Source organism: Pyrus communis, chromosome 15 (genome assembly GCF_041283825.1).
Source record: "Pyrus communis isolate YQ-2024b chromosome 15, ASM4128382v1, whole genome shotgun sequence".
NCBI lineage: Eukaryota > Viridiplantae > Streptophyta > Magnoliopsida > Rosales > Rosaceae > Pyrus > Pyrus communis.
Genome location: NC_142579.1, coordinates 6,252,545 through 6,280,408, shown reverse-complemented (window position 1 = coordinate 6,280,408; position 27,864 = coordinate 6,252,545). Strand labels below are relative to the sequence as shown.

At 35.2% G+C, this 27,864-nt stretch overlaps 4 protein-coding genes across 10 annotated transcripts; 1 reads left to right on the top strand and 3 right to left on the bottom strand.

The window, feature by feature from the left end:
* The first annotated feature begins 2,032 nt into the window (after positions 1 to 2,032).
* LOC137749246 (serine--tRNA ligase, chloroplastic/mitochondrial) lies at positions 2,033 to 5,866 on the top strand. 3 transcript variants are annotated; one of them, XM_068489353.2, is made up of 10 exons: positions 2,033 to 2,400; positions 2,503 to 2,651; positions 2,858 to 2,951; positions 3,046 to 3,194; positions 3,297 to 3,389; positions 3,673 to 3,852; positions 3,928 to 4,094; positions 4,915 to 5,049; positions 5,131 to 5,224; positions 5,403 to 5,866. In XM_068489353.2, the coding sequence occupies exons 1-10, from the start codon at positions 2,166 to 2,168 to the stop codon at positions 5,676 to 5,678; spliced, it is 1,572 nt and encodes a 523-aa protein (XP_068345454.2). In that variant the 5' UTR covers positions 2,033 to 2,165; the 3' UTR covers positions 5,679 to 5,866. The 3 variants fall into 3 exon arrangements, with proteins under 3 accessions (XP_068345454.2, XP_088542317.1, XP_068345460.2); XM_088686191.1 differs by having other exon boundaries at positions 2,093 to 2,400; positions 2,497 to 2,651; XM_068489359.2 differs by lacking the exon at positions 2,033 to 2,400 and having other exon boundaries at positions 2,510 to 2,651; positions 2,851 to 2,951.
* Positions 5,867 to 5,943: 77 nt separating this feature from the next.
* On the bottom strand, positions 5,944 to 9,455 carry TL29 (ascorbate peroxidase 4). Of its 2 annotated transcripts, XM_068489369.2 has the most exons (11): positions 9,076 to 9,455; positions 8,760 to 8,858; positions 8,286 to 8,370; positions 8,163 to 8,197; positions 8,019 to 8,084; positions 7,857 to 7,897; positions 7,338 to 7,468; positions 7,105 to 7,211; positions 6,645 to 6,782; positions 6,355 to 6,489; positions 5,944 to 6,264 (listed from the first exon to the last, which is right to left on the bottom strand). In XM_068489369.2, exons 1-11 carry the CDS (start codon positions 9,160 to 9,162, stop codon positions 6,154 to 6,156), a joined length of 1,035 nt encoding a protein of 344 aa, XP_068345470.2. In that variant the 5' UTR covers positions 9,163 to 9,455; the 3' UTR covers positions 5,944 to 6,153. The 2 variants fall into 2 exon arrangements, with proteins under 2 accessions (XP_068345470.2, XP_088542318.1); XM_088686192.1 differs by lacking the exon at positions 9,076 to 9,455 and having other exon boundaries at positions 8,286 to 8,387; positions 8,760 to 8,846.
* Positions 9,456 to 9,781: 326 nt separating this feature from the next.
* Positions 9,782 to 15,408, bottom strand: LOC137749303 (O-fucosyltransferase 7). The gene is made up of 11 exons (XM_068489402.2): positions 14,940 to 15,408; positions 14,274 to 14,370; positions 14,116 to 14,183; positions 13,198 to 13,286; positions 12,921 to 13,101; positions 12,693 to 12,821; positions 12,456 to 12,583; positions 12,156 to 12,369; positions 10,690 to 10,874; positions 10,484 to 10,579; positions 9,782 to 10,318 (listed from the first exon to the last, which is right to left on the bottom strand). The coding sequence occupies exons 1-11, from the start codon at positions 15,072 to 15,074 to the stop codon at positions 10,177 to 10,179; spliced, it is 1,464 nt and encodes a 487-aa protein (XP_068345503.2). The 5' UTR covers positions 15,075 to 15,408; the 3' UTR covers positions 9,782 to 10,176.
* A 429-nt stretch (positions 15,409 to 15,837) lies between these two features.
* On the bottom strand, positions 15,838 to 21,025 carry LOC137749285 (O-fucosyltransferase 7). 4 transcript variants are annotated; one of them, XM_068489394.2, is made up of 12 exons: positions 20,426 to 21,025; positions 19,885 to 19,968; positions 19,476 to 19,575; positions 19,325 to 19,392; positions 18,770 to 18,858; positions 18,489 to 18,669; positions 18,268 to 18,396; positions 18,027 to 18,160; positions 17,723 to 17,936; positions 16,808 to 16,992; positions 16,607 to 16,702; positions 15,838 to 16,431 (listed from the first exon to the last, which is right to left on the bottom strand). In XM_068489394.2, exons 1-12 carry the CDS (start codon positions 20,579 to 20,581, stop codon positions 16,290 to 16,292), a joined length of 1,578 nt encoding a protein of 525 aa, XP_068345495.2. In that variant the 5' UTR covers positions 20,582 to 21,025; the 3' UTR covers positions 15,838 to 16,289. The 4 variants fall into 4 exon arrangements, with proteins under 4 accessions (XP_068345495.2, XP_068345489.2, XP_088542314.1 ...); XM_068489388.2 differs by having other exon boundaries at positions 19,885 to 19,989; positions 20,426 to 20,937; XM_088686188.1 differs by having other exon boundaries at positions 15,838 to 16,478; positions 19,885 to 19,989; positions 20,426 to 20,880.
* Positions 21,026 to 27,864: the final 6,839 nt, after the last annotated feature.

Here is a 27,864-nt window from a genome sequence, read left to right as displayed (position 1 = left end):
GTATGCGAAAGCTAACAGTTTCGCGATTTGACCTAAAACCAATCGTTAACTAACAGGTTGTGAAAGAATCCAACAGTTATCGACATGACCCGTTAAACATTCATCTGAATTTTGAATTTTTGAAAGTGAATTGTGTTGGATTAAAGGGTTGAGTTCAATCTGCCAGCTGTACTCCGCAACCGCAACCTCTACCACTAACACCATCATACCTTAGTTATATTACAAAACATTACTACCAAACACGAATTTATACATTTTAGATATTGATACCATACATGTTTTTCAATGTTTTCATTTTCAAAATTTATTTTCGAATTAAACTATCATATGTCTTATAAAAATATAAATCTTTTGGCTTCACAATGCAGTACTTCAAAAATCATTCGTCTCTATACCGAACCGTTGCCATGCCATCTCTACCTCTATTTGAATAAGAAAATGAATAACATATCCATTCAAGTAACCAGAAAAATTAAAAATGTCCATAACCGCAAATTAACCATTGGTTAATGATTATATCCATCTTCGTCAATGTCAAAAAATTATTCATTTAGAAACACATTAAAATTTAATAGATATTAATTCTGTCATTAAATATCCACATCCAAATCATCAAAAGCATAACAAAACTTTTCGGAAGTGTTTATGATAAGCCATATATGATAGCAAATTAAAGCAAATTGGTCCCATGAAAAAAAGGAAAAGGATGACAAAAACAAATACAACAATTACTATGGGAGAAAGACGAAACAAATGATCAAATAATTTCAATATTTATTTCTTTTGAGGAAGAAAATTAAATTAAGAGAGGGAAAAACCCTGGGAACCCCCAAGGCCCCTAGAGTCAAACAACAAGGCACTGGTAGTTGTAGAAGGAACACAGCCAACCCAAACATGAAGATTATTTAACGTATGCCCACACGAGGTGATAACATCTGCAACAAAGTTTGCTTCCCTAATTTCAATAGTTATGAATATATGTATATATTTATATTATATTTTATTATATTATATAGTATTCAGGACAGATTCAGGAACAAATACGAATGAGATACTTGTAACTATATCCGAAACCGTAACCACATAATATTCGCAATTTTTTACCATATTATAAAATTACCCGAATTTTCATTTTCAAATCTGTCTCATATCGAGTTTAATGATTTGAATTGCCATTACTAAACAAAGATTATTTATATATACTAACATTTGCCCTACACACTTTGTGTGTATGAACATATTTTTTTAGAAAGTGAGAAGGAGAGAGGGAGAGAGAGAATGTGGGGGGAGTGGGAGGTTTTTGTTTTTGGTTTTATTTTTATTATTATTATTATTATTATTTTTTTTTTTTATTATTATTTTTTTTTAATATTGAATGTATTTTAACATCACCTGTAGATGATGCTTCAATAAAAACAGTAAAATTTGGACCTATGAAATTACATTATTGCCTATCATTTTTTTGTGTGATAGAAGACTAATTTGTCTTTTCATCATCTTTTGGTTGACAAAGAGGGTTTCATTAATTAGTAGAGATATAAAAATGTAAAAAAATTTGGACCTATGAAATTACATTATTGCGCATCATTTTTTTTGTGTGATAGAAGACTAATTTGTCTTTTCATCATCTTTTGGTTGATAAAGAGGATTTTATTAATTAGTAGAAATGTAAAAATGTAAAAATGATAAAGAGGGGGCTTTTTTTTTTGGGTTTTTGAAATGGGTCCAAAGTAACTAAAAATTGGACCTATTTCAAAAATAAAAAATCACTAAAAATTGGACCTATTTCAAATGGTAGTCTATAAAATTGGACCTAATTCAAATTATTTTTTTTATTTTTTTTTAAGGAAAACTAATGAAAAGGGCTGGAAAACTTTGAGTTTTAATGATAATGACAAAATAAAAGGTAAAGTGAATAGTACTAAGGTTACTTTTTAGTTTAAAAGTATGATTTTTCGTTAATTTTTAGTTTAAAAATATAATTTTTCGTTAAAATGAATAGTACTATGAGTTTTTTTTTTTTTTTTTTTTTTTTTTTGGTTCCGCAAGCAAAATGTAAAAATGTAGTCGATAAATTGGTTTTGAAAATAAATTGGGAATAAATTTAGTCCCCTCGCTCTCGGTGTCACCCATTGAAGCAGGTTTTCGCACTCTGCAGCTAAACAATGGGTTTTGGCGGGACGACCTTGCAAACCCTGAAGCTCGCTCCAATTCCTCCACCTTCCTTTTCTTCTTCTTTCCGCTCCGTTTTCAAACCGTTTTCCCAAACCTTTCTCTGCCGCCATAGCCGCAGACAAAGACTTCCACTTCCTCCGCCCTTCTTCGTCAGAGGCCTTTCAGCCCCGGCCGCACAGGCAACTGCCACCGCAGCCCCAAAAGAAACAAGCCCAGATGAAAAGGGTTCGATCATTTCACAACCCTATTTGTAGTTTGAATAAATTGGAGCTTAATTTTTTATTTTTCTGGTTAATATATTGTGTTTTTCTTTGGGGGGAGATGCAGGTGTGAAGCAGCAATGGAAAGCAGCGATAGACTTCAAGTGGATAAGGGACAACAAGGATGCGGTTGCGGCCAATATAGAGAAGAGGAACTCCAATGCCAATTTGAAACTTGTGCTTGAGCTCTACCACAAAATGCTCAATCTTCAAAAGGTCGGATTTTTAACTTTTCTAATTTATTGATTTGCTGAATCTTTACAAGTGCTGCAGGCCATTCGTTTTTTGATTAACTGCTTCACGGGGTTTATGTCATGTTGTGCAATTGGCTTTAGAGTTAGGAAATTTGTTGTTTTTAAGTTTTGGAAAAGTGTTGTTTTGTTTCTCAGTTTATGTAGCTAATTGTTACTCACAGAAAGCAGGAAGTTGAACGGCTTCGCGGGGAAAGGAATGTGGTTGCAAACAAGATGAAAGGAAAGTTGGAGCCATCTGAGCGTCAAAAACTTATAGATGAAGGTATCATTGTGCCCTTCTTTTGTTTATTCATTGTTTTTACTTGGTGTGCTGATTTAGATTTGAGTTATTTAGAACTGTGGTCTTTTGCATTCAGGAAAGAATTTGAAGGAAGGGCTTCTTTCTTTGGAAGAAGACCTGCTTAAACTTACTGATGAGCTTCAGCAGGAAGCACAACGTATACCAAATATGACTCATCCTGATGTCCCGATAGGCGGAGAGGATTTTTCAACCATAAGAAAGATGGTCTCTCTCTCTATCTCTTTTTCACCCGCACACACGCAGGAGGGAGGTATTGTAGTCCATGTTCATTATGCATTCTTCCTCATTTTCTGTGACCTTTTGTAGGTAGGCAGCCCACGTGAGTTTAGCTTTCCTGTCAAGGATCACCTTCAACTTGGAAAGGAACTAGATCTTTTTGATTTTGACGCTGCTTCAGAGGTACTATCTTTGTCTCATTTAATGTGTTGAAGTGTCTCTCGTATATGGAAACGAAGAAAATCATGCCATTTAATTTCCAGTCTCAGCATTTAATTTAGACTTTGTACCGAGTTGGAGATTATTGGAAGATTTTATAAATCCTCTAGGTCATGCTTGTATCAAATCAAACTAATCCTTATGCTATATCCAAAAACATTGGGTGTAAATGGACCTTGGATCCATTTAACAAGGGAAAGGGTTTGGGTTCTTATCTATGCAACTAAAATTTTGCTAATTTCTACAGGTCAGTGGCTCAAAGTTTTACTATCTGAAGAATGAAGCAGTACTCCTAGAGATGGCCCTTATTAACTGGACGCTCGTGGAAGTAATGAAAAGGGGCTTCACACCTTTAACAACCCCAGAAATTGTAAGATCCTCCATTGTTGAAAAATGTGGTTTCCAACCCCGAGGAGCAAATACCCAGGTTGGTTCATACATTCTCTTTCTCATTGTCTGCTAGAAACAAAATGTTGTCTTAACTCTGGCTAAATATTAACAGGTTTATTCTATTGAGGATAGTGATCAATGCCTCATTGGCACTGCAGAGATTCCTGTTGGTGGAATTCATATGGATTCTATTCTTGCTGCATCATTGTTACCTTTGAAATATGTGGCAGTTTCCCATTGCTTCCGTACTGAGGCAGGCGCTGCAGGTACAGCATCAAGGTAAATTATCAGCACGCTATTCTTTTCTTGTCATTGTATTCTTTGTGAAAAATACTCGAACCACTTGGGTTCTGGTCCCATATTATTCTTAATATTCCTATTTTTCCTAAACGGCTGCTGCCAATTTGGCCCTGTAACTGTCCAAATATGCTTACATGAGGAATATGATTATTCTTTAATTATCCATTCTATCCAACCCAAAGGGGTTGGCTTTATATATTACTCTATGAACATCAAAATGATTAATGGTGTTATGTGCCTTGAAGTTTAACAGCATTTTTTCCATGCCTGATGGTGAGAGGGGTTCACTGGTTGGCTCTCTCGTTTAAACCAATGTTTAGTTTCTATTCACAAGAATCTAGGATTGGAATATGTGAATGCATACACCAGTTTTCAATTTAATTTTCTATAGTTTTGGTTTGCAAGTGACAGGTTGAAATCTTAAATAAGATGCGTTCTGCCTGCTGCGTGCAGTTCAAAATATGGCATCATTTATTGTCTTTGGCATTTTAGGTTTACTTTGTTTTTGTGGACAACCGAAAGTATTCTTATCAATTGTATTAATTCTCTAAACGAGTGGTCCAAAATTTATTTTTATTACACTTCTGCTGTAGCAATATCTCCATACTGTGCAAGGTTGTTTACCAGTTCCACTAAACTGATGTGTTTTGTGCACCTCTTAAAGATTGAGATACCGTGCTTTGTATTCATAATCTTCTGGACAGGGTTTACTCTCATAGTCTTGTGTGCATGTAGAGAATATTCTGTAAGACTCTGGATCTTGTCCATCGTACAATAAATTGTTTTCTATTCTGTTTAGGGGTCTGTATCGAGTCCACCAATTCAGCAAGCTGGAGATGTTTATATTATGCCGACCAGAGGAAAGTAATTTCTACCATGAAGAACTCATAAGAATTGAAGAAGACCTATTCTCATCACTAGGATTACACTACAAGTGAGTACTTCTACACAACCTTTTGATTGTTCAGATGATTCGACTTTTCTGTGTTTATGGTAACATTGAGTATCTTGACAGAACTTTGGACATGGCATCTGGGGATTTAGGTGCGCCTGCTTATCGTAAATTTGATATTGAGGCATGGATGCCTGGCTTAGCAAGATATGGGGAGGTATTACAACTCTCTCTCTCTCTCTCTCTCTCCTCCCAAAAGACAAAAGGAAGAAAACTTGTTCTTGGTTTCACAGGCTTAAAAATCTGCTACTTCAAAGTTTTGTTTTGAGATACAAACATTTATGTGGTCATTTGATTATTCTGAAATCATCTAATCCCATTTCAATGGCGGACAGATATCAAGTGCATCAAACTGTACAGACTATCAAAGTCGTCGTCTTGGGATCCGGTTTCGTTCTACAGAACCAGCATTAACAAATCCTAAGAAGGGTAAGAGCAACCTCGCTCCACCACAGTTTGTTCACACGCTAAATGCAACAGCCTGTGCAGTACCACGAATGATCGTATGCATACTTGAGAACAACCAGCAAGAAGACGGCTCTGTCATTATCCCTGAGCCATTGAGGCCCTTTATGGGCGGACTTGAGTCCATATATCCCAAACCTAGATAGGATGATGAGGTACATTTATATTTATTCGGGAAGTTCTGTGGGATCATTCTTAGGTTACAAGATTTTTCATAGGTGAGACGGGGCGTATAAGAAAAGCCGACAAATACGTTGGTCGTTTCTTAAATTTTATTTGGAATTCTTTGCATCACGAGATGCCCGTTATAGAGTTCAAGTTCTGTGGCAATGAATCACGTTGTGTTTGTAGTCACGCAGTTATTTTCTTAGGATCCAAACAAGCCTCAGTGTGGTTGGGGGACTTTGTAAATTATCGCCTGTTATGAAGAACGTAGTGAATTATCACCTAAAGAAACAGTAAAACAAGTTTGTGAAAACGCAACATTACAAGGACGAAGTTTTGTAGAGAAGCAAAACGAAAACAAAGATGAAAAAATACTCTCTAGCTTTTGTTTCTTCACCAAAAACTACATTTCATCAATAGTCCTCTCTCTCTCTCTCTCTCTCTCTCTCTCTCTCTCTACAATTTGAGTTTGCTGAAATCAACCTTTTGTACTGGATATGTATAGGCTTCATAATTGATTTGTTGGCCCAAAGTGCTCAGTTTTGTGAAAGTAGTTATCAGATCAACCTGAAAACAGATTCAATTTTGCAACCAACAATTAGAACTGACATGTTAACAAGGTAAACAACAACTAACAAACCAAGGGCAGACACAGACCTCATAATCTGTTTCTGATACTGTTTCGCGGCTGCGTTGGTATTTCTGAACCCACGGAAAAACTTCCGGATCAGCGGCTAATAGGGTTTCTGTGGCTATTTGATCAGGACCCAAGAATGCAGACATAACTGCTAGCTGGCCAAATCGAACAATAATGTGCTAGAATCAATAATCATGGAGCGATTTTCTTCGGCAGAAAATCTGTTTCTTTTTGCCGGTGCAGTGTTTAACTTGGTGAAGAAGTAAGATCCTAAAATGCAACTGCAGTTGTAGAAGTGATGAAGTAGAACCTGGCGGGGGCCGAAGCCAAGGGCAGAGAACTTGTCTTTTGATTCCTGGACACTTGCTTTGTCCCACTGGGGAACTCTTCCCTCTGGATCTGGCTCCTCCGTATCTGTTCTTCCAAAATTCCTCTCAAACAAGCCCCACTGTGGGCACAACAATGGTTGTATGAGTTACATTCCTTAACCGATAATTTTCCTATAACGCGAAAAAGCAATGCAGCTAATTATATGTACAGATCTGTCATAAGCAAAGCATGGAAAGAAAAAGAAAGACTTCCGCGTTTTCATGTTGATTTCATTCCAACCATTCGGTCCATCTACCTCGCTAATGAAATAACTTCATTTCATAATTACGTGAATAGATAAAGAACTTCAACACCGACCATACGAAAGTCTAAATCAACATTTTCAAGAACCATAATGGTCCTGGTGTATCTGTATGGATCAAGACAAATGGAGAACATACCTGACCATTCGAACCATATGCGGTGTATAATAAATTTCCCTTCTCTTCATTCCCTCCGCATTTGCGAATTGCAGCAGCGAGAAAAGTTTGCTTAGTAGCACTTTGTGCTGCATAGAACGAGCGAAACTGAATTATAGACATACTACCAGTTTATCAACCAACCCTATATGTCACTCAATGCCGATTGCCATTCTTATGATGTGTTCAAATATTGTAATTTTAAGAAGCACAACCTGCTAACTGGATCAGATCAGCATACGAAATTGGTCCACCCTTCGAATTAGAATCGATTTCCTTCTTTGCTTCTTCTATTAAATTCAAAGCAGCAGCAAGCCCCTTGTTTTCAGGTCTGCTTATCTCTGAGCTTCATGCAAGAAAAATTGGAGAAGGAAGTGAATGTAGCTTTTGTACAAGGACTTCTAACCAAATTGCAGAGAGAGGATAAAAAGCAAGAAACTGAAACTGCAACACAAATGTGCGAAGTTCACGTTTATTCCTTTTCTATTAATTCCTAATACTTGAATGATATCAGAACTCGCGGTTCATTGCACCCAGTAGGAAGAGAAACTAGTAAAATGAAAGACCATAAAATCAAACATCCAAAACTTTCATTAAGTTGTTTTTGAAAAAGCATATGTTTCTGATTCTTTTCTGATATAGATTACAGGAGGACTAAGGGCTTAAGGCTATACATTTTCCTCTTCTTAAGAAACAAAAACCATATTAAAGAAAATCGTATGCGTAATGTTTACCTGAATCTGATTGATCCATTCGGGCCCCCCGATTTTGAAGCCTAAAATATTGATCACAAATTTGTAAGCATTTTACTTCCCTCCCTCAGTAATTACTCAACCAATCCAAGAAAATATGATGGCAATCTACAGTATTTCACAGGGTAAAGTTTTTCGCCTGACCTTATCATAAGTGACGGCATCATTCAGTGCCAAAGTTAGTAAGGATGGGATAAGTTCCCGATTTTCCTGAAACGAAGAGGCGAATGAAAATGTTATTGCCTCATGAAGTTGAAAATGTGATGAATTATGTAAACAAAGATATACCTTTATAGCTTTAAAGAGGGTGTCCTTGATACTTGCTGTTTGCAAGTGAATAAGAATCAAGATCAGCAGATTGTGGATGAATCTAGTCTAGCCTTGAAATGAAGCATCCGAAAAAAAACTTACAAAGAAATTCAGAACGCTGTCTGCGCTGTATCAGATCAGCAGCCTCGGCTACTTCAACAAATGTTCCTGAGCTTCTTACCATTTCCTAAAAAGACATTACAACTGGCAGAAACTCATCATCAATTCACTCTAATTTAAGTTTCTTCAGTAAAACTAGTACATATTGCAAAATTAACTCTTCAGTTCATCAATGTTGACACGACACATTTTCTTCTCGATGTATAAAACACAATGCGCATGTGGTTAGCTCTTTAGAACACCGCCAAATGTGATTACTTGATTAAAATGTTGAAAGAAGAAGAAGAAAATTATAAACGAGGGTAACGATAATCTAACCAAACCAAACTTAAAACAAAAGTCATGTTTCTCTCGTTACTAGTCCTAGGCATTTGCCACACTTGAGAAAAAGAATTCAAAAAGCTGCGCAGGCCGAGAGGCTAGTAATAATAACAGTAATGAGGAGAAAGCTCTTACCACGCCAATGGTGGCGCCAACGCATTTGAGAATGTCCCTCCTATGAAATCTGTTCTCTTTAGCAGCATCAGCTTCAATTTTGTTACAATGTAATTTAACCTGAAATTCCATTTCGGACAGTACATAAGGCTAAAATCACTACCTATATCAGGAGAAACTTACATGCAACCGAAACACGAAGGTGTTTTAACTTGCGTACATATAACTGCGTAATTGGTTTGGAACTCCGCCACCTTGGCTTCTCAATGCACGTAAGTTATTCTGATATTCTCATTTATCAGAAGACACATAAAATCATAGACAAAAGAAAACTTACAGAAAGAATTGGATATTTCGGGGCGTTGAGAGTGGCAGGAGGAAGTGGAAGAAATGAAGGGACAGTTGAAAGGAAGGACACCGCCATTGCCGCCGCGCTGATTACTGTCTGTCCTACTGAGAAACTTTGAGAATCACCGTCTGTCTTGACTCTTGCTCAAGTGTGGGAGAAAGTGGCGACTGGGGAGGGAGAGGATATATCAACGTGGGGCCCTGTATTGTGTTTACAGTCTTACGTGTGGCTTATGGTATTGTGTTATCCTATCTTTAAGTCCGACTCAGATTCTGGGGGATCAGTACCGATGATAAAAACCCCAAGTCTAAAGTAAAGACTAAACAATTCCAAACTGGAGAGGCTTTGTGTGACCCTGTAACACCGTCACATGGTTATAATGACTTGATTGGCAATACCGCATAGAAAAGCTTCTTTGAATTATGCTAGTACAAGGTACACATGGTAATTTCTATGAATAGTTTTGCTAGAAGAGACGTTCTTGTAAGGGGGGAAAAAAGGTCATTGTAATTCGACCATTTATGATATCGGCTTGGCAAAAATACTTTCCTTTCATGGATGTATGCACTTGCTCTTTCTTTTTCATCACGTGACTTAGAACATGAGACTTAAATTTTTGAAAATTTTAAAACAGCTGATGTGGAATGTGACGGGCTGCCACTAATCTGAAAAAATAGAAATGCAGACAATAACAGAGATATAACCAAATTCTTTTTCACTTTTATGGCATCAAATGACTGAACACACGAAGAGTGCTTGTTACTTTGGAAACAAACAAATGATCTAATTCTGGAAACTTTGGAAAACACGTAAATAGGCCTTGATCGTAAATGGAACGCCCTCTTTGCGGCGATCCATTCCCTGACCTGCATACCCCTTGCAATTTGCTCTTCATCAACACCATAACATATCACCACCAGCTATCTAAACTCAGGATATACATGCGCTTCGCTGTCCCTATGTGGACAGCAGAAACAGAAACTTCTTAAGTTACAATAAATTGCAACGAATGATTGTGTCATCACCCCGCCGGTGCAGGAACCTTTTCGTTACAAGACCCATTTTGTCATTTTGAAATATATGAGATGATTAGCGAGTTCTTTGCACTGGGAATTCTTTTCGACACAAACAATCTGGTAAGGGGTTCTCGTAAAATGGTTCTTCTGAACGAAACTTATCCCTCCCCCCAAGTCCTGGAAGGGGACCTCTTCTCTTCCGTGGGGAGCCTTGCCTGCGTAAACCACCACCACATACAGTTCAGAAAATACCCATCATGCAGTAAATTTGAGAAAAAATTTACTTGTGAATATGTTTTAATTCACAATAACCAGAAATGATATTGGTTGGGAAAGTGATTATCACAGAACTTCAAAGCTTTAGGTGAGAAATCACTTACCGTTTCCTGTGCATTTGAACAACTCTATTTGATAAGGTTTTGCCTTCCTCAAGAGCTCCCTGCTCAAGTTGGTCAAACAGCGAAACAAGGGCTTTTCTGATAAACACACAGAAGCATAGAAACCAATTCAGTTTGCAGCATAGATGGTCAGAGAATGGTGTTTGGAGTAGTTCAAAACATATAATTCAAAAAAGAAATTGCCTTGCCTATCAGGAGATATTGTTTTCCTGTGTCCAAGAAAGCGACGGTGACCTTCAACTGTAGCCGCCATGTGTCCGGGGTATGTAGGTATAAATACATCACTTTCAACTGAAACAATGTAGTCAAGCGCAGCCATTTGAGATGCATGATTGGTAAAAGGTTCAAGCTCCTCAATTGATGCCAATGCTTCCTGAAAGTGAACCCCAGTAATGGTTAAACGAGCATTACAATCCATGTGTTTAGATTTCAGACATCCCCGTCCACCCCCAGATATATTTGAAACAAAATATTTTCAAGTACCCCCAAACCACCTCTTTAAGATAAATTGAATAGAAAGATAGATGTTGATTTGGACTTCCTTGCGACCTCTTTCTTAGTTACATTGGAGGAAATGGGCCCTTGACCTATTCTAGTCCTACACCCACCCGCTTTCTTCATCTGTTAGCCAATCATACAGACCCATCACAGTAAAAAATAAATAAATAAATAAATAAAATAAAAATCTCAAATGCTTCTTAGTTATAGATGAATAACCAGCACAACACACAGGAATGATCAATTAAGATTGTATACAAACTCAGCAAGACCACCACACACCACAATTTCTTTCTTTCAGAAACGTGGTTCCTGCCTTTGACGAACAAAAGATAGGTTTGAATTTTGAAAGGATAACGTCGAAACTTATAAATGACTTTCAGCTAAAATTTCCATCCCCATCTATTGGTGATTGACAAGTACATTACTATCATCTGAGAGACTTGCTGGTCTGATGCCATTTTCTACATTTCTAAAAGAAATTTATCAGTTGTGCATGGTAATCCACATGACTCTTAATTAATATATACATACACACACACACACACACACACACACACACACATATATATATATATACTAATTACCTCTGATAATCCGCACTACATATATCAGCAGGTTTGCCACCATTGTTCACACCAATAAATCGTAATCTCGAATTCCTCTCAAACTTCATGAATAAAATCCTAATTTGGCTATGTCACAACTCGTAAGCTCTTGATTGTTTTAATGATGTACAGTCATAGAGAAATCTTTCTTCGTATCCAGACTTAAAAGAAACAAAACATATGGCCAGATGACAGTGAAATGCACAAGATAACATTCTGTCTGAGATTATAATTTTGACTGATGTGAGCCCCCAAGAAGAGTAGCAGTCCCATTAGTTCCAAAAAGTAACAATGCATCTGGCCAACATATTGGATCAAATAATGTGCAGAGCTCCCTTGCTACAGCAGTCGTGATACTTTTCTATCTATAATCTATGTATATTTGAATGTCATATTATTCAATGTTAACTTCAAGGCCAACCACGGACATTCCAAAAGTTTCATCATATTCCATTCAGAGCTCAGTTATTTAACAAAATGGAAAAGATCAAATATGAGCTCAGTTATTTAACAAAATGGAAAAGATCAATTATAAACACCAATTATACCTTGCTCTTCAGTATTGGAAAACGGGATAGTAGATCAGTCATACGAGAATCGCCATATATCTTTCCAGCAGCAATGTAGATAGGTGTGTTTGGTGGGTATCCAAGAGCACTGAGAAAAATTCCAGTCTCCCAGAGAGTTAATGGGCAATACCCTCTGGATCTCTGTTCTATGGGATTAATTTCCTTATTTCTCCAGGTTTTTGTGTTCTCCCTACATGTTCCAAATAAAACAGGCATCACAAATGCTCAAGGATTAACCAACGTGACATAATTTATTGCAATATAAGTATTTCGTAACGAATGATCCTTAGTTCATAAGCTTCAGATGGAGTTAAATCCTGCGTGCATCCACTAAAGGCAAGCATGTCCTCAAATCGTAAATGAAGGGCAATATAGGGACCAAATGACCTCATCCGATCAACTAACAACTTCAACATTAACGAAACAAATAATTGTTTTTTTAATAGATGGAATAGGACGAATAAGTTACAATAGGCATTCCAGAAATCAAACAAGCATTTAGATCTAAGTATTTACTTTTCCCATGGCTTCAATTTCAGGTGTAAAACGCAGAGCTTCACAACAAGCACGACAGCGAAGTTTCTGTATATCTACAGGTAGGTTGTTGTTTACTAAGCGAGCATCAGCTTTGGAAGCTCGAATAACCTTTGAAAAAGGATGAATTGTTTAACAATATGATTTTATTAGTTCAAAAAAGAATATATAAAATACATTGCATAAACCAGAGTGTTCCAGATAGCACACCTTGTATAATTCCCAGAGACTAGCTATCTCGTCTTGGTAATAATCCATACCGCCCCAGCTTCTGAAAAGCTTAAGTGCTCTGGGACCAGAAGCAAGTTCCTTAGGAAGCTTTCTTACAATTTTAACGTCATTAGCTAGAGCATTGATAAAATGATCTTCATCAAATACATTTGAGAAGTTGCTGCGCAACATACACATGAAAGAATTCTTGCATCAATGATGTAATAGCTAAGAATAAAACAGAATTCTCATAGTGTAAAACAAGTGACAGTGTTACCTAGAGTCTTTCCAAAATGACCGTTGATCAAGTTCTGGAATTACAAGAGTGGCATTTATGATACGGGCTACAGCTAGCATGTCACATATGTGGAATTCATGGATGACACATTTCAGCTCCATTCAAAACTCAGATGATGATATTCATAAAATTATCATGTACATAGAGCCAAGCAAAATATTCTATGGCTTTTCTGTCTACCATTGTGAAACAAACTAATCAGCCATCATATAATCAGGGCCAAACGGGTACTAAATAGATTTGTAGCGTGATGTCATGTAGCCTACCAAAAATTCTGCAGTTCTACAGTTTTGATCACTTAAATTGTGCAGGTTTTTTAATATTACATAGGTACAGACCAAACCCCACAACGTCTAGGCAGGCACAGCCTAGTCAAAATTGTGCACCCATGAACACCATTTACTTTAGTAACTATATAAATTGTAGTAACCAATTAATATGTGCAAATGCAACTAGATAAAATTAACGGAAGAGAACTCTCAAAGCTTAAATGCCGTATTTAGTAATGGAAAGAAAGAAGGATAAAGGCCTATCCCAAAACTTTATGCGGGAACAAATACAACTTGAGATCCCATATGTGACAGATTATTGTTTCACAATAGTAATATGTGAGGGATTAGAATCAGACTATTCTTCCACAACCAATCAATGATAAAATAATATATATATATATATATATATATATATATAAAATCTCTTTTTAATTACATTGGAGGGAATCAAACCCTGGATCTATCCATAATCCTACCCATTAACCCACCTTCTCTCACGGTCTCACCGCTTGGGCTAACCTCAAGGGCTTAACATAAATGAACTTTTGCTAAACACATTTCAAAATCAAAATTTGGACAGGATCAAAATTCAACACAAGACATTTGAGAAAGAGTGTTTACATACCCCTGCACGCATCTGATTGAGACCACCATTTGTGCGCACTTGAAAGTAGCCCTGTGACTCTGCAGGAGCTGAATAAACAACAGTACAATGGAAATTAGGAACACCAATGGTATGTCATTATGTTATCACCACACAATAAAACACTACCAGCAACTTACGTGTATAGTTGGGACTTGGCTCTATACATTGCACAAAATCGGGACTCAGTGGAATCTTCCATAGCTTGTCATCCAATATCTGACTGGTATCATCCAACTGTCAAGTCTAAAGGAGTGAAAACATGAAAGATGCATAACTTTGTCGCATCAACAAATGTATCAACAAGATTCAGACCTATTGTGTTTCTTTTCTCATTTTCCTCCAAAGATAATGTGTTTCGTAGCATCTTATTCCGTTGAATCATAATAACGCCAACCATGAAGTTGATGCATTCAAATTCTTCTTCTTTAGTTTTCCTTGGTTGTCACAATATCAACATTCAAATGGAGTGCATAAAGAAATCATCAATCATATACGTAATTGGTCATTTTATACTTTTTCGGAAGCAAACAAACTTGAAAAAGAACAAACCCAACAGTAATCAAATACTCATAGGTGCATACATAGCACCAAACAGGAAAAAAAAAAAAAAAAAAAAAAAAAATCTACAGCATTTTTCATAATTAACAAACTCAACATTACTATCATCGAAAAGGCTAAAACCAAATTGTAAAAAATACAAAAGCTCCAAGAAAATAATCGAAAAATAGAATGATTTTACATTTGCATTTTCTGAAAAGAACAAACGAGTGAGGAAAGAGAGATGGGTCGGATTAGGGGATCACCGTGGGGAGCTTGACGGGGTCGGAGAAGTTGGGGTCTTTGGAGAAAGAGAAGAGAGCCACTAGCGCAATTGAGCATACGGCGCACGTTAGCACCTTCCTCACTGTCGCCAATGTTCTCCAGCTCCTCCTCTGCATCTGAGTATCTGAAGCTCACTCATCCAGAGGCCCCACCTGCAAATCCAGATGACGGGAATGCGAGTAAAGATTGCGGCTTTGGGTTGTTGGTTTTGGTGGGTTCGCGGGTTTTGGCGCTGAGCTGAATCGGTTGGCCTGAACTCGGGCGTTTGTGATTGGATTTATGCCGCTTCGCGTGTGCCTTCTGGGTTTTTGCCGCTTTGCTTGGTATATATGAGGTATTAAACGTTTAACTTTCTATTTTGTTTCCGAGTTTTTGACGTTAACCTTTTATTTTCAATCGCTTTAAAGATTTTATTTTCACCCTTTCATATTTATGTCTGAATTAGAACAGTGGTCCATGAATTTTGATTTGACATTGAATTAAAAAATGAGTATTCATTTGACAATGTTAGCAATGATCAATTCAAATAACACAGTTAGAACTCTCATCCCTTATGCGACAGAAGTTCTAATGGCGTTACCCAAAAGAACCATCACTTCACAGTTTACATTGTGATAAGTTCAGAGATCAATATTCACATATAATATTTAGTTTAAGGATCGAAAGTCCAAGGACCAATGCTTTAACGTTCTCTTATTTCTTTAACATTTCTAATAAACTTAAAAACAAAATAGTCATCACATGTTTCAAACATAATATTAAGATGTAAGAAACTTGAGATACCGCTATTCTGCCCCCTCGGCATCCCAATTGTATGTCGGTGCATCTTGTGATGGGCTTCCACTAAGCTAAAAAGAGGAAATGTAAACGTAACAGAGAGAACAAACAAAATCCATAACTTATATTGCATCGATTATGACTATGAGTACATGGAAGAGTGCCTCTAACTTTTGGAAACAAACAATTTAACTATTTTCGTATCCCCCAATGAATCATTTTTCTCCATTTCTAGAAATGTAGAAATCAGGCCAACTTCGCAAAGCTCATAACAAATATTGCCTTGGTCATAAATGGAAGGCCACGTCCCCGGCATCTCGTTCCCTCACCTGCATACCCTACTCTGGCAGTTTGCTCTCCATCAACACTATGTTCTACTGCCCCCGTACCCACCAGCTACCTAAACTCAGGATATACACACGCTCCGCGTCCCTTTGCGTACAAGTGCAACACCAGTTTGTAAACTTACAATAAATTGCAAAGAATGATCGTCTCACCAGCCTTCCAGCACAGGAATCTTTTCTCAAGAGTAACAATTTCACTATCAGAGACGATTAGAGAGTTGCTTGCATCGGAAATTCCTTCTTACACAAGCAATCTGGTAAGGGGTTCACATAAAAGGGTTCTTCTGAACGAAACCTTTCCGTGCCCTTAGTTCCTGAAATAGGACCCTTTCTCTTCCGCGCGGAGCCTTGCCTGTTGATCCAGATTCGAAGATGGTCAATTATGAAATAACCGGCTTACTGGCCATTCAATAGATTGAGAAAACAAGAAATTAATATTTGTGTACACAATGACCAGAAATGGTATTGGTTAATTTGGTTTGGCATTCTCATGGAACTTCAAAGTTTTTGGGGGAGAAATATCATACCGTTTCCTGTGCATTTCAATAACTCTATTTGATAGGTTTTTGCCCTCTTTCAGAGTTCCCTGCTCAAGTTTGTCAATCAGGCGAACAAGGGATTTTCTGAACAGCACAGAAACAGATTCAATTTGCAGTTTTGTTTATGATCATAAAACTGTATCACAAGTGGTCAAATCTGCATAAAATTCAGAAAATAAATCGCCTTGCCTGTCAGGAGATATTGTTTTCCTGTGTCCAAGAAATCGACGATGACCTTCGACTGCTCTTGCCATGTTTCCAGAGTATGAAGGTATAAATACATCACTTTCAACTGAAACAATGTAGTCAAGCGCAGCCATTTGAGATGCATGATTGGTAAAAGGTTCAAGCTCCTCGGCAGATGCCAATGTTTCCTGAAAATGAAGACCAGTAAAATCCCCACGTTAATGAATTACGTAATCAGAGCAGATTTTTTTTAAGCAACCCGAAACCATCCTCTTACAATGGATGATTTGATTTTTCACGAGTTATCCAAATAAAACCTCTGGTGTATTTGATGTAAGGGCATCTCGCCTTCTCTCCCTTAAAATAAAATATTACTATACCCATTAAAATATAGTAGCAGAAGAAAAATACCATGCAGTCTCTTCATCTGTTAGCTCAGTACCCATCACCAGCAACATAGTACATTAAATACCTCTTAGTAATAGATGAATGACAAGCATAACACATAGAGAAAAAGATTGAGATTCATAAACTCAGCTATACTTCAACCCATAAGAGTTTCTTTCAGTAAATCCTTTCTTTGTAGTAATTTGTACCCGGATTTTTTGAATAAAAATATTTATGGTCAGATCACAGTGAAATACACATCAATTGGAAATTATAATTGTGAGTAACTTGAGCCCCAAGGAGAATTGCTCCAGTCAGTTTAAAATAGAACTAATGATGTGGCCAATATATTTGGTAATCGTGTAAACCTTTCAGTAGTCCTGATAATTTTCCATCTACACTCTTTAATATGAATATCACATGCTCCATGTTCACTGAAGCCCAACCACGGACATTCCAAAAGTCTTATCATATTGACATATTCCACTTGGAGCTCAGTTAAATAGAGAAAGCATAAAGCATCAATCATACCTTGCTCAGCAGTATTGGATAACGGGACCGCAGAGCAGCCATATGAGACTCGCCGCCATATATCTTCCCAGCAGCAAGATATATAGGTGTGTTCAAGGGGTACCCAAGAGAGGTGAGAAAAATTCCAATCTCCTTTGGTGTTAAAGGGCAATAACCTTTGGATCTCTGTTCTGTGGAATCAATTTCCTTCTCTTTCCAGTATGGGGTATTTTCTCTACAAGTTCCAGCTAAAAAAGTCAGGCATCACAAGAGCTAAATGACTATCCATAAATTGATTGAAATCTTGCATATAAGCATGTTATACCGAATTATCCTTAGTTCCTCAGCTTCATCTGGAGATAAATCTTGTGTGCATCCACTAAAGGCAAGCATGTCCTCCTCAAATCGTAAATGCAGAGCAATATAAGGACCAAACGACCTCATTCGATCAACTAACAACTACAACATTAATGAAACAAAATATTTGTTAAGTAGTCATGGAATAGGACTAAAACGTTACATAGGCAATCTAGAAATCAAACGAGCATTTAGATCTGACAATTTACTTTTCCCATTGCTTCAATTTGAGGTGCAAAACGTAGAGCTTCATAACAAGCACGACAGCGAAGCTTCTGTATATCTAGAGGTAGGTTGTTATTTGCCAAGCGAGAATCAGATTTGGCAGCTCGAATAACCTTGGAAAAAACCATGTGTATATCAAGATGATTAATTCAAAGGAAAAACAACACAATAGATCACATAAACCACAAGGTTCCAGAAACCACACCTCGTATTCTTCCCAGAGGCCAGCTATCTCATCTTGGTAATAATCCATACCAGACCAGCTTCTAAAATGCTTAACCGCTCTTATACCAGTATCTAGTTCCTTAGGAAGATTTTTTATAATTTTGACATCATTAGCTAAAGCATTGATAAAATGATCTTCATCGAAAACATCTGAGAAGTTGCTGCATACCAAAGATATGAAACAAATTCTTGCATCAGTGACATCAAAGCTAAGAATAAAAGAAAGAATAACTCAGAAATTAAATAAAAATGTAGTGTTACCTAGAGTCATTCCAAAATGACCGTTTATCAAGTTCCGGAATTACAAGAGTAGCATTTATGATACGGGCTACTGCTACCATGTCACATATCTGAAATTCAAGAACGACACATATCAGCTCTGTGCAACAGTCAGATGATGATATTTATCATATAGTAGATAATATATATATATATATGTTTCTTTCATCGTGATTTGTGAAACACACCAATCAGCTAAGTAGATAGATAGAACAGTAGCATACTGTCTTGTCTTTGATACAACCATGATGGTAAAAATTGTGCATTTACAAAATTTCCTGCCACTTAAATCGTGCCGGTTTTCGACATGGTGACAGAACGAGTGCAGCACTTATCTGTCACATATGCCACTCTAAATGGAACTTAAGTTTCCAATTTTCCCTTCTTTTACAATCTATCAACGGACTAACAATATAAATAACTTTTTATTCCACAATCAAAATTTGGAATGGATCAAAATTCAACACAAATATTCAGTTTTGTGATTAATCAACATAAATTTCATAGAGTGAGTAATTTAGGGAAGAGTATACAGACCCCAGCACGCATCTGGTTGAGCCCACCATTTGTATGAACTAGCAGGTAACCCCGTGACTCTGTAGGAGCTGAATAAACAACAGTAAATTGGAAATTAGCAACACCAAACGATATGTCATAGCTACTCAAAAGAACTGAATCAGAAGCTTACATGTATAATTGGGATTTGGCTCTACGCATGGCACAAAATCACGATTTGATGGACGTTTCCATAGCTTGTCAGTTTCCAAAATCCCACTTGAACCTTCCAACTGTCAATTCTAAAGAAGTGAAAACATGAAAGGTGCATAACTTTTTCACATCAATAAGTGTATCTAAATCTATAAGACTCGACCAAACTTCCAAGTGCTAACCAAAGGGTATATAACCTCTCTTTTTCTTTCTCCCTCCAAACAAAAATCAGCATCAACACATTATATCCTCGTTTCTCAGAATTATATTTCCTCAAATCCTAATTACACTTGAATTTGAAACTTTCAAAATTCTTCCCATATATCATCAATTAAATGGAGTACAAAAGGAAATCATCAACGATAAAAGTAATGATCAAAAGACAAAACCTTGCGAGAACTAGAAGGCAGAGGCGCTTTCAACAGATGGGGCGGAGCGATCTCCAGTGTCCAGCTCTGCTCGGCTTTCAGCTTCTGGTATTTAATATCATGTTGCTACACAATCAGTAAACAAAAAGAAAAAGCACACAACACACAAATTCAGATCAACCAACGAAATATTTCTCAAAAACAAAACGGAAATGCAACAAAGACTCAATTCTGTTGTCCTGTTTAGAAAGAACTTCAGTTTTGGTAGAAACTTCCCATATGGGGAGTCAGTCAAATCCCAGTCAATAAACATCCACACCTAATCCAATATAAATACTAAAACTAAACTAAAAACAAAACGCAACTCAGATAACGAGTCAAAGATCCATAAATACATACACAAACATACCCTCTTTGTATAATTAGCGACCACAACAGTACTTTTAGCGACGATCAAAACCCAAATCCCGCTGATCGGGAAAAGGGTGTGAAAAAAATCTTCAAAAAAATACAAAAAGCAGAAGAATTCGAAAGAAAAAGATAACAAAATTGAATGATTTACCGTGGGCAGCTTGAAGGGGTCAGAGAAGTCATGGACCTTTGAGGAAGGGAAGACCAGTACATGGACAGAGAAGAGAGCCACTAGCGCTATTGAGCATATCGCGCACGTTAGCACCTTCCTCAGTGCGGACAATGCTGCCCACCTCTTCTTCTGCATCTGGGTATCTGAAACTCCTCACTTGTTCAGAGCCATCGTCCAAAAATCCAAATGCGAATAAAGATTGAGTCTTTCGGTTGTGGAGCTTTGTGGGTTTTGTGGGCTTAGCTGAGGGCGGAGGTTAGGCTGAGGTCGGCGGTGCGGCTGAAGTCGGCCGGCCGGTTGTGGGGGTTGGGTTTTATGCTGTTTTGGCAGTGCGTTTATCTGGGTTTTTGCCGCTTTGCTGTCGGTTGGTAGTTTGGTCTCTTTCCTTGCAATGGCGATCGGTAGAGAAGGCTATTATTCGCTTATATAAAACCAAAAACTAGAAGAAGAATAGAAAAGACACAAAGAAAATGGCCATTTAATTACTTCGTTTTTTTTCTCAACCATTTTAATTACATTTTATAAAAAGGTATTATTTTCATTCCAAAAAAGATCTCTTTTACTTTTTCTTTTGTGTGTAAAAAATTAGATAGAGCTCACACATTATGTGTCTATGCGTCTGTAAATGTAAAAATAGTAAAAGGAAAAAAATATAGAAAAGAAAAGTTGGGAAAAATGTGAGAGATAAAATGTGTGTTATTATTATTTTTTTAAAATTAAATATATTATGACAACATCTAGATTTGGTTTGTGGGAAATAATATTACTGTCTATGATTTTATTTTATTGTAAAAGATTAAATTGTTGTGTATTATGGTTTATTAATATTCTTTTTCACTTTTAAGTAAGAGGTCATTATTGTTAGTCCATTATAGGGTTAAGTTTACCATTTACTCCTTAGTGTAGATAATATATTTTGTTCAAAAATAAATAGAAAATTATCATTCCATTCTTTTTTTTTTTTTTTTTTTACAAAAATGATTTTGTTAATAAGTAATTTAGATAAAGAAAAACTTCTAATGAGAGAAAAATGTTTTAATAATGTTTTTCCACTTATATCATAAACCCCACAAAAATTCTGAAATTAATTCCTTTTCATTTAGAAAAACAAAATTATTTAAATTTAAATTTTTCTTGAGCGAAATTCAAACTTTTTCGTAACAAACAGAAGTAATTGTTAAATTCTAAGATCTGATAGTGTTATCTTAACAATCAATTTGTTTGATTAGCCTCAAAACATTTAGATAAGTTATAGATGATGAATATGAGAAATAAGGAAAAGGAATAAGATAATAGTTAGTTTGATATTGTAGATAGTGGTAATTTTTTTTTTTTACTTGTAAGTGAGAGATTTCGAATTCGACTCACATAGATAGTCCTCTTTCCATTAAATGTAGAATGAAAAACAAGTATGATTTCAAACCACAAATGATGAAAAGTTAGTAAAATCTGTTTATAATTTCTCTTTCCCCAACAAGGATCATATATGTGCTTGGCCATTGTTTGTTTTGATTGTATGCAAAGTTCCGATTAGAAAAGTTCTACCTTGCCCTTTAAACTTTGGCAAAAGCTCAAACCCATGCCTTTTTATGCTTTAGTATGAATATTTGTTTTGGAAAATGTTCACAGTTTTGTTTTTTCCTCACATATTTTTACTTTTTCTTTGTCAAACATATATTTTTACTTAATCATATCGTTATTTTTATTTAATTTACTCAATTTGATAATTAGAAGTGAAGATGTTGCATCACATATGAGCACTTGATGGGCTGCCAACAATTCATCAAATGATAATTAAACGAGTAAGAATTTTGGTGGGTAATACCATTTTTCTTTTATAATACGTATCATTGAGTGGTTTGAAAAATTAGTGATTATACATAGAGGAGTATAATAGATTTCTACAACAATTCAATTTATTTATATAAAATTCACATTACCGAGTTTCGTGTTCATTGTAATCGATTCTTTATAATACACTTACGAGTAATATTATGAAAATTTTCTCAAAAATAAAACTCTCCATAAATTCTATGGCACGTTGCAATTTAACATTAATTTTTATACTAACATTATAAAATATTATATAAAACATGAAATAACAAAAAATTCATAAAAAATTATACTTTTAAAAGAGTCTCGCTACCATTAAAGTCAATTACTTGTGAGTTTCCCAGGGTTGCAAAGTCTTCTACCGAGCTAATAAAGCTGCAGGAGTGGTGGAGGAAGTGAGGAAACAATGTGGGAATAGTGTGGATCTCAAGATGGAGTCAATAATAAGATGAGTTGCCTTGATGCCTTGATGGGTAGGAAGGCATGCATGTGCTCCTTCCAGTATTCTGTGTCATATCTCCTCTATAGTTGCGTGATTTACACTTCATTGGTAGTCTTAATTTTATCGGGTTAAATTTCCGACAAAATTTTATCAAAACTCAAATCAATGCACTATCCAGCTTCATATCATCTTTCTCATAATCAAACAATTTACCTCAAAAACATATACAATGTGACTTGATAGTTTTAACCAAAATTAGTAGCAGAAATTAAAAAGAAACATGAGAAATTCACTAAAATGAGAATTTTATAAGTTTTAATTGATGAAATAAACAATGGTAATATATCGGTCAAATATTGATAATACTATTCATTGAATATTGACATCATATCAACAAAATCCCAAAACATAGTCATTACATAATTGAGATTGTATTTTCATCACTTCAGTTAATTTCTAAATAAAAAATTGAAAAATATAATTTACATTAACTAAAGTGAGTTTTCGCCAATAAATTTGGGTCTCTGACATCAAAACTGCAGACAAGAGCGATCCAAAAAATTTCACATAGATTGACTTCTTTCTTCGAGTATTATATGGTGGTTGCATGGCTGACTGGCGTTGTCTAGAGAAACGCTTAGTTGAAGTTACTCAAAGTTGGCGCCCAAATTATTTTTTCTTTTAAAAAACGTGCAATGGAAGAGCCCACCCTAACTTAAGGATTGTTGAGTAGGAATGGCAATTTAATTTGTCAAACTCAATCCCCGTAAGAAACCGATCCCAATGGCAGTTTTAGGGACTAAATTTTGGATATGTTAACATTGAGTAAATTGTTTGGTTTCGATTTGGTTATGGTTATTGGGGGATTTGTCCGGAACTCGTACACAAAACCGCCCCGTTTTCATTTTTTAACAAAAAATTGAAATATTTAGTCTCTTGTTAAAGGAGTTATCAATAACCATGCATTATTATATATGGAAGTCCATGCCAGTAGTTATATGCATTATATCATTAATAGTGTAAATTATATGCATTATATACCTCCAAACCTGATCCGTCCGGTTGTCATCACTAATTCCCTATGTTGTACCCTTGAATGCAAGGTAAAAATCCATGGAGAAATATTTTGGATATTGTCTATAAATTTAAATATAGAACATAACAAAAAAGATAAATCAGTACTGTAGAATTACTTCCCTCATTTTATTTGTAATTATATTAAAAAACAATTGTGTTTACGAACATAATGTTGAAAATTATATATTATAATATACAATATTGTAATATATAATTTTAATAATTGAATGAAAAATAATGTTAACCAATTTCTTAGAAAGGTTATGTTGTTTAGGTGATTTCCCTTGATAAGTGATGTATACTTATAGATGAAAAGTTACATCTCTTTAATAAGTAGAAATTGGATTCTATATAAACCCATGAAACCATTGGTATTAAATATAGAAAATTATAATTAGTTTTTACTCTGGAGAAATAGGGTTTCCCCACTTTGTTTCTCTCATGCTTTGTGAGTCAAATTCCAAGTTGTGTCTGAGAGTACGGAATATATAAAGTTCGTCTGAGTCCAAAGATTGAAGTGATTTGACTTCGGATTATAGATTGTTGAATCCTGGGAGATGAACGCCTACCGAACTACAAGCACAAGAGTAGGGGCGAAATTCTATATATCTTTAGGACATTGCATTTATGCAAGTCTCAATCTCCAAGTTTGTCAGTTATTCTAACTTTCTCTCTAGTTGTTTATATTAATCCCATATATAATTGATGTTGTGAATTTCTTTATGATTATTATCATTGGAATTATATTTTTATTTTTCATATTTTCTAATATTGCTCCAACACATAACCCCCAAGATGAAAGAAGCCAGAAGTGGTACAAATATTAGGGTTATGGTGTCTACAAGAAACGGCATTGTGTCTACCAGGACACCCGAAGAACAGCAGCAAGTACTACTGGATGGATGTGATGCATGATAAAAACTAACATAATTTGCAAGTAGCAAAGAAGACGAGTAATATGTGGAAAGCATGAGACTTTAAGCGCTTTTGTTGCCTCAGCGTTAATCCCTTCTAGTTCCCGTGACAACCACCCCTCCCGGCCCCTCCTTCCTATCTCTTTGTTCACTACTAGTTGCTCTCTCACAGCCCCCCTGAGGGACCCTCTCATCGCAAGTGACATATCCCATGCCTTGACAAAACCACAGTAGCTCTGGAAAGTGAAGAAGAACGGAAGAAAAGGAGACACATCTCACGCCTTTCTCATGTCTTTCCCGTTTAAGATTAGGGTTAACTGTATATGAGAGTAACCTAAGGTTAAACGCACTTTTACGTTAACTTGCATTTTGTATATTTATAACATACTACGATCAACGACCTTTTAGTCTAGCGATATGCTTCTGTTTCAAATATTAACAAGTTTGAATTTAAAATATACGAATTATATGGTTGGTTTTGAAAATGCATGCATGCATTGCCATGTAATTGAGAACAGTACATAAAACGCATGTTTAAGCAAATTTACTAACTAGGATTTGCCTGCAATAACAACGAATTTTACACAACTTTAGGTTTGTGTGAATGACATATAAATTTATGTAGTATCACTACTGTTTAATATATTTGCAGCTATGTCATCAAACCAATAACAGTAGAAACCTCGATAATTTAGTACTCGGTAATGTTTTTGGCTGGTTCCGACCTAGGGATAACATACTAAATTAATATTAAATTTATAAGATAAAACATTATTAAAATTTATAGAAGTCCCATGTAATATATAAATTAATAATTTTCTGATTTCTTTACGCCTTTGAGATAAGAGCCATTATTGTGTGTCTGATGTTGTGTTACTATGATTTTTGTTCATTTAAATAAATAGAGTTTTTGCTTGGTTAAATGCTCATAAAATGGAATAAAGTATATTGAATAATGTACAATTTATTTAAAAAAATAATAAGTAGATTCTTGAATTTTATTTGGTTAAATAAATACATAAAATATTAGTTTGTAAAACAAAAAACTAAATACAATATATAATATTTAAATAATCATTTAGAAAGACGTAATACAAAGTTTTCAAGTAAAATCAATATCAAAGGACTTTAATTTATGGGAAAAATGTTGTATGCTATTGCTAGCTTTCATTAAAGATAGCACGTGAGTAAAATTCTTTATATTTTGATAACCTCTTTGTGTTTGCGTTGGTGCTCTTTCATTATTCTTTTGGTTAGGTTTACTAGTTTCGACGTGGTTGTTATATTTTAAGCTAAGGTATCTCGTCCCGTACAAAGCTACGTGTCGTCTGGATTCTGGTCAAGAGAAATATATGATTATATTTATGGGTCTTGCACTAAAACACACTTAAAAGTAACAAGTTTGGTTTATAAATAAAAAACGATAAAAATAATAGCACACGTGGCAGAAGATCCTTCCTAGCTACATGCATGACGAAGATTGAAGAATTGAATTAATTTCTTACACTAAAACACTGTGAAATGGTGTTATGATTGATCACCTTGTATTGTAAATTATGAATACATACACAAGTGTTACATAACATTTGTGTTAAACCACGTGATTATAATATGATCTCATTAAAACACTTTAAAAAATGTTGATACAACATTATCGTGATGTTCGTCTCATTGTATTGCCGAAATGAAATATTAGATGACACGCCAAATAATTACTCTAAGAGCAACTCCAGCGTTGGAGCCCTCCCCCCTGGCAATACACTGTTCAATCCACCTAATGAACAGTAAGTAGCCCTGGCAATAGAATTTGCATCTCCACCGTTACACTTCAATAGCCCTGGCAATAGGCAATAAAATATTAGTATTTTTTTTATTTTTTATAAATAAAACAAAATAATTTTAATTGTAATATCGGATAAGATTTTTAATCGTTCTCGTTGCGCCACGTGTCATTATCCGAAGTATTATTAAATAATACAAAATAATACAATTATTGGTGATGGATTTCTGATAAGATTATTAACCAATCACACCGCGCCACGTGTCATAATCGGTTCACAATCTTTGAGGGAGGGGCGTTTCGGGCACTTCTTCTGCATCATCTTCATGAACATGATCGGGTGTAGAGTGTAGAGGGGTGCTGTTCATGTGCACTTCTGGACCGACTGGCACAACTCTAAATTTAGGACAATCTTTGACAATATTCCAACATTCCCACCGGTTGAATGATTTATTTTTGCTTTTAGTTTTGGCAGCGTACCAAGCTTGTGCTTGAAGTTCCTACACAATAAAAATAAGTAACAAATAAATAATTATAATGAAAATAAGTAACTAGCAAATATATACATATATATATAAGTAACAAATATAATGAAAATAAGTAAGAAGGCTTCAAGTTAGTAAATAATGAAAATAAGTAACAAATAAATAATTATAATGAAAATAAGTAACTAGCAAATATATACATATATATATATAAGTAACAAATATAATGAAAATAAGTAAGAAGGCTTCAAGTTAGTAAATAATGAAAATAAGTAACAAATAAATAATTATAATGAAAATAAGTAACTAGCAAATATATACATATATATATAAAGTAACAAATATAATGAAAATAAGTAAGAAGGCTTCAAGTTTAGTAAATAATGAAAATAAGTAACAAATAAATAATTATAATGAAAATAAGTAACTAGCAAATATATACATATATATATATAAAGTAACAAATATAATGAAAATAAGTAAGAAGGCTTCAAGTTTAGTAAATAATGAAAATAAGTAACAAATAAATAAATATATATATATATATATATATATATATATATATATATGTCATGTTAATCATAACATGGGGCTAGAGTTCCAAGTTTAGTAAATAAATAATACAAACAAACAAATAAATAAATAATACAAACAACATAATTATAATGTAACAAATAAGTAACAATAAATAATAAATTTTGTACGTAACAAATAAATAATACAAACAAATAATTATAATGTAAGTATGTAACAAATAAATAATACAAACAAATAATTATAATGTAAATTTGGGTATCAAATAAATAATATATTGTTACCTGATCCGAGTAATTTTCCCCACTTCGAATATTACTACTAGCTTGTGCTAAAGCGTCTCTCCACGTACT

What these genes read in the sequence shown, in the direction of transcription:
- LOC137749246 (XM_088686191.1), top strand. Translation starts at nt 2,166, where the DNA reads ATGGGTTTTGGCGGGACGACCTTGCAAACCCTGAAGCTCGCTCCAATT. An exon ending in AAATGCTCAATCTTCAAAAG is followed by an intron (nt 2,652 to 2,857) that starts GTCGGATTTTTA and finishes CACAGAAAGCAG; the next exon opens with GAAGTTGAACGGCTTCGCGG. An exon ending in TTTCAACCATAAGAAAGATG is followed by an intron (nt 3,195 to 3,296) that starts GTCTCTCTCTCT and finishes GACCTTTTGTAG; the next exon opens with GTAGGCAGCCCACGTGAGTT.
- TL29 (XM_068489369.2), bottom strand. Translation starts at nt 9,162, where the DNA reads ATGGCGGTGTCCTTCCTTTCAACTGTCCCTTCATTTCTTCCACTTCCT. An exon ending in TGATCTGATCCAGTTAGCAG is followed by an intron (nt 7,212 to 7,337) that starts GTTGTGCTTCTT and finishes CGTTCTATGCAG; the next exon opens with CACAAAGTGCTACTAAGCAA. An exon ending in TATCAGAAACAGATTATGAG is followed by an intron (nt 6,265 to 6,354) that starts GTCTGTGTCTGC and finishes ATCTGTTTTCAG; the next exon opens with GTTGATCTGATAACTACTTT.
- LOC137749303 (XM_068489402.2), bottom strand. Translation starts at nt 15,074, where the DNA reads ATGCAGAGGAGGAGCTGGAGAACATTGGCGACAGTGAGGAAGGTGCTA. An exon ending in TCATTTTGGAAAGACTCTAG is followed by an intron (nt 13,102 to 13,197) that starts GTAACACTGTCA and finishes TATGTTGCGCAG; the next exon opens with CAACTTCTCAAATGTATTTG. An exon ending in GTTCAAATGCACAGGAAACG is followed by an intron (nt 10,319 to 10,483) that starts GTAAGTGATTTC and finishes TGGTTTACGCAG; the next exon opens with GCAAGGCTCCCCACGGAAGA.
- LOC137749285 (XM_068489388.2), bottom strand. Translation starts at nt 20,581, where the DNA reads ATGCAGAAGAAGAGGTGGGCAGCATTGTCCGCACTGAGGAAGGTGCTA. An exon ending in GAGGAACTAAGGATAATTCG is followed by an intron (nt 17,937 to 18,026) that starts GTATAACATGCT and finishes TGGAACTTGTAG; the next exon opens with AGAAAATACCCCATACTGGA. An exon ending in ATCCAATACTGCTGAGCAAG is followed by an intron (nt 16,993 to 17,722) that starts GTATGATTGATG and finishes CTTCATTTTCAG; the next exon opens with GAAACATTGGCATCTGCCGA.